The sequence below is a fragment of the Oryctolagus cuniculus genome, chromosome 10 (genome assembly GCF_964237555.1).
Source record: "Oryctolagus cuniculus chromosome 10, mOryCun1.1, whole genome shotgun sequence".
Lineage (NCBI taxonomy): Eukaryota > Metazoa > Chordata > Mammalia > Lagomorpha > Leporidae > Oryctolagus > Oryctolagus cuniculus.
In genome coordinates this window covers 21,535,464-21,548,324 of record NC_091441.1, presented here as the reverse complement: position 1 = coordinate 21,548,324, position 12,861 = coordinate 21,535,464, and the positions used below count along the sequence as shown (strand labels likewise).

At 39.8% G+C, this 12,861-nt stretch overlaps 1 protein-coding gene across 4 annotated transcripts in view; it reads left to right on the top strand.

Moving 5' to 3' along the window:
- The window catches only part of WDR7 (WD repeat domain 7), a 378,155-nt gene that overhangs the window by 85,059 nt on the left and 280,235 nt on the right, over positions 1–12,861 (top strand). For all 4 annotated transcript variants that reach the window (XM_070050123.1, XM_070050124.1, XM_051851193.2 and 1 more), the window contains exon 14: positions 6,853–7,067. In XM_070050123.1, coding sequence (XP_069906224.1) covers positions 6,853–7,067 — 215 coding nt within the window. The remainder of the gene's footprint in view (positions 1–6,852; positions 7,068–12,861) is intronic.

The window sequence follows — 12,861 nt, the reverse complement described above, 5'->3', positions numbered from 1 at the left end:
AACAGTCAGTTACTTTGGCATTCTTAAATCTAGATAAAGATAGAGAATGCAGATGTATTGCAGATTTCAGCTGTAATAGGAGGTATACATTGTTTTTTCTCCTTGCTGTGCAGGCTGTAGCTGGTGATATAAAGGTCCCTGTGGAGTCAGGCAGGTACATCCTGAAGGTATTGACATTATTTATTTATTAAATTTATTTATTTATTAGATAAATAAAAAATGAAGCTAGATAAATCAGATTCAGCCAGGGTTTGATGTATGAAATGTATTTAAACTCTGAGGAACTACTTGATCCCTCTTCGTGGTGTTTTGGGAATGTATTTTACAGTGAACCTTGGTGTACTAAACCTACTCAAGCTACTGGGCCATTTTCCCTTCATTCTCTTGTTTTATATTGAGCGTTTCTATTTTAAAATGCTTAGAATGTCTTTCCTTTATACACTTATGCAGTATCTGCTTTTATTTCTCCCGTTCAAGTAGGTGGTTTTGTTTGCAGTGTTTACTTGTATAGTCCTAGTGAAATGAGGTTGAAGCTAATAATGTACATGTAATTGGAGAGATGGAAGCCCAGAATCTCTTGTTCTTTTATGGTGACAGCTCTATTATATGTAATAGCAACGTGATAGTTATACTGGGGCCATGGAAATTATTCCTTCACAGTTCTTGTTAGAAAATTAGTGAGATAATTGCAGTGTGATTGGACCAGATGAACCTGTTGACTCCTGCTTATGGGCGTATTAAAGGTGAGCCAGTGACCTGGGTGGTGGCTGCTTCTGTATGGAGTTATTTCTGGGCTTCAGGGTCAACTGTCTGATCTTTCACATTTGATATTCCCATCAAGTGTGCTGTGTGGTTCCACAGGCCTTTGACAAGGTCAGAATCCTGGCTATTTGTGAAACAGTAGCATGCTTAAATCATGACTGATAATACAAGCCATAAACAATTTATTTAAAAGTCAGTGTTACAGAGAGAAAGGGAGAGACAAAGAGAGACAGAGAGATCTTCCTTCCATCTGCTAGTTCACTCCTCAGATGGCCACAACAGCCAGCTCTGGGGCTAGGCTGAACCCAGGAGCCAGGAGCTACTTCCAGGTCTGTAGCATGGGGTCCTCTGCTGCCCTTCTCAGGCTATCAACAGGGAGTTGGATAAGAAGTGGAGCAGCCAGGCCTTGAACCAATGCTCATATGGGAAGCTGACGTCTCGGGTGGTGGTTTTCCCTGCTTTGCTACAATACTGGGCTCAAGAATGGAGTCCAGCAGACTTAACATTTATATTGCTCTTCATTGCTTTGGGTAGATGCACATTCCATCCAAATCATTTTTTTGTCTAATATTTAATTTTTCTTTTAAGTGTGCAGACAACAGACTCTTTCTACTTTTATTTGTCTGAAAAATATTATACCTTAAATATAAAAAGACATTTTTCTCTGAATATAGGCTTTTAGGTCAAGAATGGTGCTCTATAACTATATAGATGTTTTCTTGAGTAGTTTCTTCAAAGTCACGCACTAATCTGTACTCTTTGAACTATGTAAGAAGGACCTTCTGCAGTTTTGTCTACTTTGGTACTCTGTTCTGCCAGCTCTGGTTGGTTTAATCTCTGAACTCTCAATCCTCTCTCTTTAACTTCTTAGAGAATCTTTTGGGCTTTTGCTAAGTTCTGTCTTTTTGGGCTGTGGCCTGGAGAGTCTCTCAGGGTAGTGAGCTAGAATAATCCTAGGACTTAACTTGTTTTTTTCAGTTTTCAGGGATTACTATCCTTAACCACCCAGTGTTCAATGCCTGGAAAACCTGTCTTTCATTTATTACTATTTTTTTTTTCAGTTCTTTCAAATAGAAAGGTAAAATCAGTCCCTGTTACTCCATCTTGACTGGAAGCAGAAATTTGTCCTTCCTTCCTTCATTCTTTCATTTCTTTCTTCCTTCCTCTCTCCATCTCTCTCCCTTCCTTCCTTCTCCCACTCTTCTTTCTCCTTTCCCTTCCTTTCCTTGCCTTTCTCTTCCCTTTCCTTTCCTTTTTCTTTCTTTTCTTTCCCTCTCTCCCTCCTTCCTTTCTTCTCCTTTTCCTTTTTTTCTCTTTCTCTTCCAATTCCTCCTCCTCCTCCCAGCTTCTCCTTCCTTCCACCTATCCATCCACTTGTTTTATTTTTTAAAGATTTATTTATTTATTTGAAATTCAGAGTTACACACAGAGAGAAACAAAGGCAGAGAGAGAGAGAGAAAGAGAAAGAGAGAGAGAGAGAATGAGAATGAGAATCTTTCATCCAATGGTTCACTCTCCGGTTGGCTGTAATGGCTGTTGCTGTGCTGATCTGAAGCCAGGAGCCAGGAGCTTCTTCCAGGTCTTCTACGCAGGTACAGAGGCCCAAGGATTTGGGCCATCTTCTGCTTTTCCGAGCCACAGCAGAGAGCTGGATCAGAAGTGGAGCAGCCGGGACTTGAACTGGCACCCATATAGGATGCAGGCAGTGGCTTAACCCACTATTGCCATAGTGCTGGCCCCTGATCCATTTATTTTAAAGGCAGAGTGATAGAGTGGGGGCGGGGGGCGGGCGGGGGAGATCTTTGATCTGCTGGTTCATTCTCCCAAAGTGCTGCAACAGCCAGGTCTGCGCCAGGCTGAAGCCAAGAGCCAGGAACTCCATCCTGTTTTCCCACATGGGTGGCAGCAACCCAAGTACTTGGGCCGTCTTCTGCTGGTTTTCCCAGGCACCTTAGCAGGAAGCTGCATTGGAAGCCAAGCACCTAGAACTCAAACTGGTACACAAATATGGTGACACAAGTGGTAACTTCTTCTTTTTTCTTTTTTCTAAAGATTTATTTTTCTTTATTTGAAAGACTTACAGAGACACAGAGAGAGACAGAGACAGTTTTTCCAGCTGCTGGATCACTCCTCAAACAGCCACAGGGGCTGGTGTCTTAAGACCCCTCTAAAATTTCTCTAATTGCTGCCCAAAATCTTTTATTGTAAAGAGATCCAGACCAGAATTGTACATGAAGCTTAGTTTTACAACTTTTTCAATCTAAAATAGTTCCTTACTCCCTCCTTCACATTAAGGACTCAGACTTTTTAGTATTACTGATGAACTGTTTTCTGATACGCTTCCCACTTTCAGTTTGCCTTTTATTTTCTCATGGTTGTTTTCAGAATATATGTCTTCAGCAAGAATGTCACAGAAATTTTCCTCATTTTGTCCTATGATGATATATTATTTTAATTTGTTTCATCCCTGTTGTTTTCTTATATCTGTTAAATAAGATAGTATTTTTCTGGCTTCTTCATTGGGAAGTTATCCTTTTTTCCTTTTGCAATTAGTAAGTATTTTTGGGGGGGGGGGATAACTTGAAGCTGTAAAATATCTGTTCTTCATCAGCATTTTAATTTATTCATTTTTCTGTATCAGTGAGTCCTATTAGATGGCTGCTTTGTTCAGTGAATTTTACTCCTAAATGTTTATTTTAGTGTTTTGGATTTGATTGGTGGAGTGGGGGCCTGTCTTTTGTTTGTTTGTTTTGCACTGTCTTGCTTTCTAGCACTGGTACATGACATGGCCTCCTGGCGTGGACGCCTTTTCATCCAGCTTGGCTCTGATGTCCTGTACTGAGTTACCTCCCTGCATACATGCTTTCCTTACCTTTGGGCTCTAGACCATTCTCCCTCACCATTTGAACACCTTTTTTTATATCTCTTAGATGTCAGCATATTTGCAGATTGCATTCATGCCTGTACCCCTTGGGCCCTCTCTTGAGATCTGTGTTGGGCACCTTCCCTGTGAGAACCCCTCCTCTCCCTGCTCAGACTCTAGCACTGTATCTTTATATACATTTCTGGGGTTCAACCCCTTATGCAAAGCTGTTACTGCCACCTCCCTCTTATTTAGTTGCTTTCTTCAGCATCCTGCTGGGAGCTGTTGCAAGCCCTGTCCTTGTCACCACGCCCCAAGCCCCACAGGGACACCTACATGTGCTGGCCTTTTTTAATTACTTTGGAGTCCGTTCGGAAGGGAAGAAGAAATGTAAAGTTTTGCACAAAGGAAAAAATCAGTTGGTCTTTGCCTGTAGTATATTTTAATTTATTTGTTTATTTTAGATAACAAGAAGGGAGAGTTACTTATAACTGCAAACCACATATAGCATTAAGAGCTAAAATAGTGAATTCTAAATTTATTCCTGCTAAACTTTATGATATCCAAAAGACTGTCCTAAAGTTGAATTAATTTTACTTCACTTAAAATAATCTTACTTATTCCACATTTTAAAAGCAAAATACAATATGGATTTGTTTAAAAAATTGTTGTGACTTTCATGTAGAATAATATAAAATTGCCGAGTAATTCAAGCATGCAAATATCTCACTAGCCATTTTGTATCCATCAACTGAGAGTTGTTTTTTTTTTTTAAGATTTTATTTATTTATTTGAGAGGTACAGTTACAGAGAGAGGGAGAGACAAAGAGAAAGGTCTTCCATCAGCTGGTTCATTTCCCAAATGGCCTCAACAGCCAGAGCTAAGCCTTTCCGAAGCCAGGAGCTTCTTCTGGGTCTCCCATGTGGGTGCAGGGTCCCAAGCATTTGGGCCATCTTCCGCTGCTTTCCCAGACAATAAGCAGAGAGCTGGATTGGAAGAGGAGCAGCCAGGACACAAACTGGCACCCATATGGAATGCCAGTGCCACAGGCGAAAGTCTAGCCTACCTTGCCACAGTGCTGGCCCCCACTGAGAGTTTTGTAGAATTCCTTCTCTCAATATAGTATGCATAATGTTCTCTAACTTGTTTCTATTTTTCTGATATATTATTAACAACATGTTTTACTTCTATTCCATATTTCTCATAGTTTTTGTGACTTTACAATATTCCTTTTAGTTAATATGTCATAGTTTATATTGAACCTGTCCATTAATGACAGATACTTAGGTTTTTTCTTTTCCAGCATTCTCTGTTACAATTAGGATAATAATAGCTAACACACATACATATTTGTATATGACATGATTATTTGGCATAAATCTTAGGATGGGGATTTCTGTGTGAAAGGAAATGAGAATTTTAAATTTAATAGAATTTATAAAAAAAGAATTACTTTTATTTGTACTAAAGATATGTCAGTTTTCTTATTCCTTTAAGAATCCTGAATATTTGAAATGATAAAGGGTAAATGGTATTTACTTGTTGTTTTAATTTGCCTTTCTTCATTAGTGAGGTTGGCAGCTTTTTTTTTTTTCTTAAAAAAAAAGGATTTATTTATGTATTTGAAAGGCAGAGTTACAGAGAGAGAGCTATCAAATCTTCCATCTACTGGTTCACTCCCAAAATGGCCACAACAGGGCTGAGCCATGCTGAAGTCAAGAGTCAACAGCTTCATCTGTATCTCCCTTATGGGTGGCAGGAGCCCAAGCACTTGAGCTATCTTCCCAGGTGCATTAGCAGGGAGCCGGGTCAAAAGTGGAGCCTTGCACCTGTGCTCATATGGGATGCCGGTGTTGGTACTGATGTTGGTGTTGCAGGCGTGGCTTGAGCTGCTGTTGCACAATTGAGGGCACTAAGGTTGACATCTTTTCATATAATTATTCTAGCTCTTTTGTTGTCTACATTCAGAGTGGGGAGAGGCAGGTGAAAAACAACAAATAAAAACTTTAAGTAAATAGTATGTTAGGTGTTGATTAGTGTTGTGAAGTGCATAAAACCAAAAAGGGAGAACTTGCTAATATGGCCAGGGAGCAGCTCCTGCAAAATATAATATTGGAGACAAGGTCTGAAAGTAGTGATGAAGCTGCATCATCTAGTACCAAGAAGATATGCTCTGTGTTAGACAAGAATGCATGCCTGGAGAGGATTGAAGCAGATGGCCTAATGAAGCAGTTAGAAACAGTAGTTACTGGGGCCAGTGCTATGGCATAGCAGGTAAAGCTGCCACCTGCAGTGCCAGTATTCCATATGGGTGCTGGTTCATGTCTTGGCTGCTACACTTCCGATCTAGCTCTCTGCTATGGCCTGGGAAAGCAGTGGAAGATGGCCCAAGTTCTTGAGCCCTCTGCACCCATGTGGGAGACCCAGAAGAATCTCCTGGTTCCTGGCTCCAGATTGGCTCAGCTCCAGCCATTGCTGCCATTTGGGGAGTGAACTAGTGATGGAAGACTTTCTCTACTCTGTGCCTCTCTCCCTCTCTCTCTCTGCCTCTGCTTGTCTATAACCCTGCCTTTCAAATAAATAAATAAATCTTTACAAGAAAGAAAGAAAGGGGGGGGGGAGGGAGGGAGGAAAGGAGGAAGGAAGGAAGGAAGGAAGGAAGGAAGGAAGTTTTTTTTTTTTTTCCACAAGCCCAAGTGGAAACAGTTGACTGAGTGTTGAGAGTCAGAATCAAGAAAGTTGCCAACAAGAGGGGAAAGTTGTAATATTTTTTGTTCTGTGAAGGTTTCCTAGAGAAAGAAAAGCTTTATGAATTATTCAAGAAAGGAATAAAGAACACATTTCAGTAAGGTGTTTAGTTTACGATTGATTCACAACTTGCGGGAAAGTCAGCTCATAGAATTTAGCATTTGTCGTAGTGTAACAGTATGAAAACAGTCAAGGAAGTCATCTGGGAAGGAGGAAGAGTGGCGAGAAGCCTGGAAGAGCTTGTTGGAAAAGGTTCTCAACCTGACTTTACTGTCCACAAGAAAGCGGAAATGATTGACATCGTGCTACATCCATAGAAGATCATCAGAGAGAAGAAGTCCAAGAAGATGCTTCTGAGAGGCATGGATAAAGCATTTTACCCCATGAACAATTATCATACCATTTTTTTTTAAACTTAGCAAAATGATTTAAATGTTTACAGTGTTGTGTAATATTTGTGTGTTCATTTGCCTTGCAGGTGCATTGGATCGTTGTGTGATGGGAATAACAGCAGTGGAGATACTGAGTGCTTGTGATGAAGTGGTTCCTGCTGCCGTGGATTCACTCAGTCACCCAGCAATTAACCTCAAACAAGCTATGACAAGACGTAGTCTCGCTGCCCTCAAAAATATGGCCCATCATAAGCTTCAAACCCTGGCAACAAACCTCTTGGCTTCTGAAGCATCTGACAAGGTATGTTTTGGATGTGGGCTCATGAAGGGTGGAGGCCCCATTTAACTTCATGTGCTAACACAGCTTTCCTGTGGCTTATTGAATTTTTTTTTTTTTTGAGAGATGGCACTGTTAAAAATAAGCTTCTCATTTTAGTCTAGGTTTCTCCAATAATATTTTTAAGTATTTTATGTATTTGACATATTGAACAACTAAATTTTTCTTACCATTCAAATATTTAGAAGTTATTCATACTGAAATAAGTGATGTCATGCTCTGAAGTTAGAGCAAGCACTGATAACATTATCTATCCATAGGAGGAAAATAAAATATTATAGGTACAATTGAGACATCTGCAATTGTGACATATAATTTGTTTAAAAATTAGGTTCTGATTTAGTAAGGTTAAGTCATTATAAGAATTTATGCAAATAAACATGGCAGAATTACACACTTACTGGAATCTTTTATTTTTTGTGAGACGCCAGGTCAATAACCCTTTCTTTTTTATTTATTTATTTATTTGAAATTCAGAGTTACACAGAGAGGAGAGGCAGAGAGAGAGAGAGAGAGAGAGAGGTCTTCCATCCGATGGTTCACTCCCCAGTTGGCCACAATGGCTGGAGCTGCACCATGCAGGTGCAGGAGCCCAAGGCCTTGGGCCATCTTCTTCTGCTTTCCCAGGCCATAACAGAGAGCTAGGTGGGAACTGGAACAGCTGGGTCTTGAACCAGTGCTCATATGGGATGCGGGTGCTTCAGGCCAGGGCATTAACACGTTGCGCAACAGCGCCGGCCCAATAACCCTTTCTTAACTGGCACCTACAATCAGGGTATAAGTAACTTCAGTGAAAAAAAGATTATCCTATTAAAAAACAAGAAACATTCTCAGTTCACTAATTGGTCACTTATCTTTAGTTGCCCAGTGTTTAGTTTGTGGTATTTGTTCTCTGTGATTTTTTTCAAACTAGTTTATGATAATGGATGAATGGAAACTTAAAGAATTTAGGAATTAATATTCATCTGAATTAATACTTAAACTTCTAGTTCTGTCTAAATATGTATTGCCATTATCAATGGATAGCACAAATACTTGTATTTTCATTCCTTTTATTCCTGACTTCTATTTTTTAATGATTAGACTTGATAATAAATAGCAAAGGGCTCGAAAGGCTCATCTACAAACTTGAAAATTAGTCATCAGTTAGTGAATGCTGAAGACACAGAAATACAGTAGGTACTTCCAGTGGTCCACGTCCTCCAGTATTTGACAATATCACCCTGTGATCATTCTTTCTTTTCCCAAGTTATAAATGTTTTATTGGCTGTGTTATATTGTATATTTCATAAGTTGGAATTGTGAAACCATTTTGCATTTTTTTCCATGCTTTTACCCCCACGTTCCAAAGTTTAAGAAGAAACCATAGTTTAAATGCATTTGCCACATCTGTAATTTCTTTCAAGAACCACGTAGATTTCCCTAGAAATTCAATGTTCATAACACATTGTCTAACATACTATATAATTTTAATTTTGACTAAACTTATGAAGATTTATTCAAGAGCATGCAAGTATGTTACAAAATTCCCAATTATTTTTCTTAATGATTCTTCTAAAAATGAAAAATTTTAAAAATAATTACAAAATTGGAAAACTCAAGAAAAACAAATGGTACAGTAACATTTATAAATGGCTTTTGTAAGTGATCATGGTCCATTTGATTTTTACAATCTTGTTTGTCCTTGTTTTAATAGCACATTTTATAGTGCAATTAGTGATAAAAGCACCAGATATCAGAGACACTACACTTATGTATTGTAAAATATATTGCTTGTGAACCTTCTCAGTCTTATAGCAGTGGTAATTGTTGTCTGGTCTGCAAAGAAAACAATTATGGAAGTGGGGAATAAGACTTAGGAAGCTGAGGCTGCAGGAGGATAATCACTTTATGAAAAATGTATGTTGGTTAGACCATTAGGGATTTCTCCAACTATTTTCTCATGTTGAAGTTTGAGACTCCTTCTGAGGGGAATGTGTAAAGTGCCATCCTCTGGATGGCTTTCTAACCTCAGGAGAAATAAACCCACCCAAAGTTTAAAAAAAAAAAAAAAAGGCCAGAAAGGATAATTAAGAGGTTCTCAGTGGTATAGGACCTTCTGGAAGATATTGGATCTAATTTCTTCTGTAGGTTTCTTAGTGGAAAGTTAAGTCTCTACTGGGATACTGGTTTTTAATTTTTTTTTTTTAATTTTTATGTGATGCAGCTTGTGCATTGTTAGAATAGTGTTAGCAATCAGGACAATTTGGAAGTAGCTATTTTATTTTGCTAATTAGATTCATTATGGTAGGCATAGAAACTTATAAACAAGGATGGAAAATTTACTTTTCTTTGATTATCCCCCTCAAGCAAGAAAATATTAAGTAAAATTATCCTTCATTACAACTGCCTTGAATCTTTGTAAGGTTGTATATTTGAACAACTGTGTATTCTCTTATGATGTATATCTTATTTTCTCATACATTGTAATAACTTATGTGGTTACCTGATTCTTCCTACTGAAATCCAGTTTTTGAGGGATAAGGGTTATGACTTTTTTTATCTCTTTGCTTTCCCTCAACACCTAAGTAGCAGAAGTTCAGTGACTGTTAAATTGGGTGATGGGTCACAGAAAGTGCTGATGTCCTTTGGTTCAGCTTCTTTGCCCATGTCTTCTCCATTCCCTCATAATTTATTGTCTTGAGACACCTGCTTTGAAGACACAAATGTATCCCCTTTCATGAGACTTTAGGTGTGGAATAACAACTTTTCCCTTGTGCTCTGTTTCGCATTCTTCCCTTTGGTTTTAGTGAGCAGTGTTATCCAGGCCTAATTCATGAGCCTTCCTTGTTCTCTCTGTGTTGTCAATATTCCAATACATCCTGGAATTCTGTTAATGCTAACATCTCCTTTATTCCCTTTCCTTTGGATCTAGAACATAGTTGCTCAGCTGTTGAATAGTTGACATTGTGGAATGAGTAGTTCTTTGTTGTTGGAGGTTGGCACTAACTATTGTGGGGTATTGAGTAGCACTTTTTCCTCCACCCATAGAATGCTGTTTGCACATCCTCCTCCCAGTCGTGACCATCCAATATCCTTAGTCAGTCACAGATTTCTCCTGGGAGGCAGAATTAGCTCTGATTTAAAATCACTTCCCTGGAGAAAAAAAAAAAAAACAAAACTTGAAATAGTAGGAATCCTATAATTTCCCATCTCTCTTTTTCCCTCTTCATCCTTGTCTTTTTTTTTTTTTTTTAATTTATTTATTTGACAGTAGAGTATAGACAGTGAGAGAGAAACAGAGAGAAAGGTCTTCCTTCGGTTGGTTCACTCCCCAAATGGCTTCCACGGCCGGTGCTACGCTGATCCGAAGCCAGGAGCCGTGCGGGTACAGGGGCCCAATCACTTGGGTCATCCTCCACTGCCCTTCCAGGCCACAACAGAGCTGGACTGGAAGAGGAGCAACCGGGACTAGAACCTGGTGACCATATGGGATGCCAGTGCCACAGGCGGAGGATTAACCAAGTGAGCCACGGCGTCGGCCCCCATCCTTGTCTTTTTAATCCCTTTCTTCTTTTAGGAAGCTCTCCCCAGACTCTGTCTCCTCCTCAGGATAGTGAAGCCCTTTCACCCCTCTGGAAGAATTAGTCTTACATTGCCTGTGTGTACACCTTTGTGTTCTTACCTTCCCTGAAAGACTTCGCATTTTGTGGACTGTTTCCTTTCTTTATGTCTGTCTTCCTTACTAGATTTTGAGCTTCTGGTGGACAAGAATTGAATTTTTCATGTTTTTTTTTTTTCAGTATCAATATTGCGTAACTATAGTACATTATGTTATAGCTATATACAGTATGGCACATATTAGTAAAACATTCTAATTGTCAAGAAATTTAATGGAAGTTAGTTTGGAGATGTAGATTGGAATCATCTTGGGGAAGAGCTTCAGTGCAAAGCTGATAGTGCAATCCAGTGGATTGTAACATGGTATTACATAGATTTTTAAAAATTAATTTATTTATTTGAAAGCTTTACAGAGAGCCAGAGAAAGAGAGAGAGAGAGCCAGAGAGATCTTCCATCTGCTGGTTCACACCCTAAATGACTGCAATGGCTGGAGCTGGGCCAATCTGAACTCAGGATCCAGGAGCTTCTTCTGGGTCTCCCACGTGGGTGTGGGAGCCCAAGGACTTGAACCATCTTCTACTGCTTTCCCAAACCATAGCAGAGAGCTGGATCAAAAGTGGAGCAGCTGGAACTCAAACCGGCACCCGTATGATATGCTGGCACTGCAGGCGATAGCTTTACCCACTGTGCCTCAGTGCTGGCCTCGTTACATAGTTTTAAAAGGCGATTTTTGTTTAAGACACATTTTGTCATTTCTAACATTTACATATAGGACATTTCTAAATGTTGCCAAGCAAACGAATTGTGAGGCTACTAGAGTGATACAATGAGAGGTAATGGCGATTGGCTACAGGATTAGTCAGTGGAAACTTAGAAGGGGGATGGCTTGTAAACTATCATGGAAGGTGAATTAATAGGACTTCATGAATTAGCAACAGAAGAGTTTGCTGTTACTTCAGAGACCCAAGCCTGGCTAAAGGAGATGGCGGTGCTGTTAACAGAAATATGTGAACAATGGAATAGGCTTTTTTAAAAAAAAAATTATTTATTTATTTATTTGAAAGAATTACACACAGAGAGCAGGAGAGGCGGCGGGGAGGGGGGTGTCTTCTATCCATTGGTTCATTCCCCAATTGGCCACAATGGCCGGAGCTGTGCCAATGCAAAGGATCCAGGAGCTTCTCCCGGGTCTCCCACGCGGGTGCAAGGCTCCAAGCACTTGGGCTGTCTTATTCTGCTTTCCCCAGCCATGCAGAGAGCTGGATCAGAAGAGGAACAGCCAGGACTCAAACTGGTGCCCATATGGGATGCCTGCACTGCAGGCGGCGGCTTTTCCCACTATGCCACAGCACCGGCCCCTAGAATAGACTTTGAGAATGATTGTAATAAGAGACATTTGCCCCTTCTGGGTTGTGTGGGGCGATAGGGTGTATGCTGGGGGAGCAAAATCCCTCCAAAAAAGAAGTAACACCATAATGAGATGGACTAATCATCTTTCCCCCTAAATGAATGAAATGCAGGTCCTGAATTAGCCTATAGGTCACATTTGAGGTTCCTGTTGTCATCAGATTTTCCCAGATAGGCTGTTTTCTTTAATTCTCACAGCAAATAGGTGGGTTCGTTATTATTGTCCTCAACTTGCAAACGATGAACCTAAAAGAAAGGTGGATAGACCAGAGTCTTTGTATGAGGGGCTAGCTAGCAAATGCTTGAGGCTTCGTAAGCTGTCTTTGTCACAGTTACTTAACTCTGCATTATGGTGTGAAAGCAGCCGTAGACAATATGTGAATGACTGAGCACGGCTAGCATTTAATAAAACTATTTACACAAGCAGTGAGGAATTGGGCTCGTAGGCTTTAGTTTGCCGACCTCCGCATCAGAGATAGCATAACGAATATCAGGGTTATAGATACAGTTCTCCTATGGAATGGCCCTCATTTCTGTTTTGAAAAGCAGTTCAAAGATCTGGTTACAAGCCTGGATTCTGATGACAGGTGTGTCTGTGTCTAAATCATCTCTGTAACTTGCTGTCTCTGGGTGTCCTTGGGCAAATGACCTCCAATCTCCTGTTACTTTCAAAAACAAAATTCATGGCATAAGTGATGGGACATTCATCTACCTCATTTTATTTTCATTTTTTAACCCTTGCTTATTCAA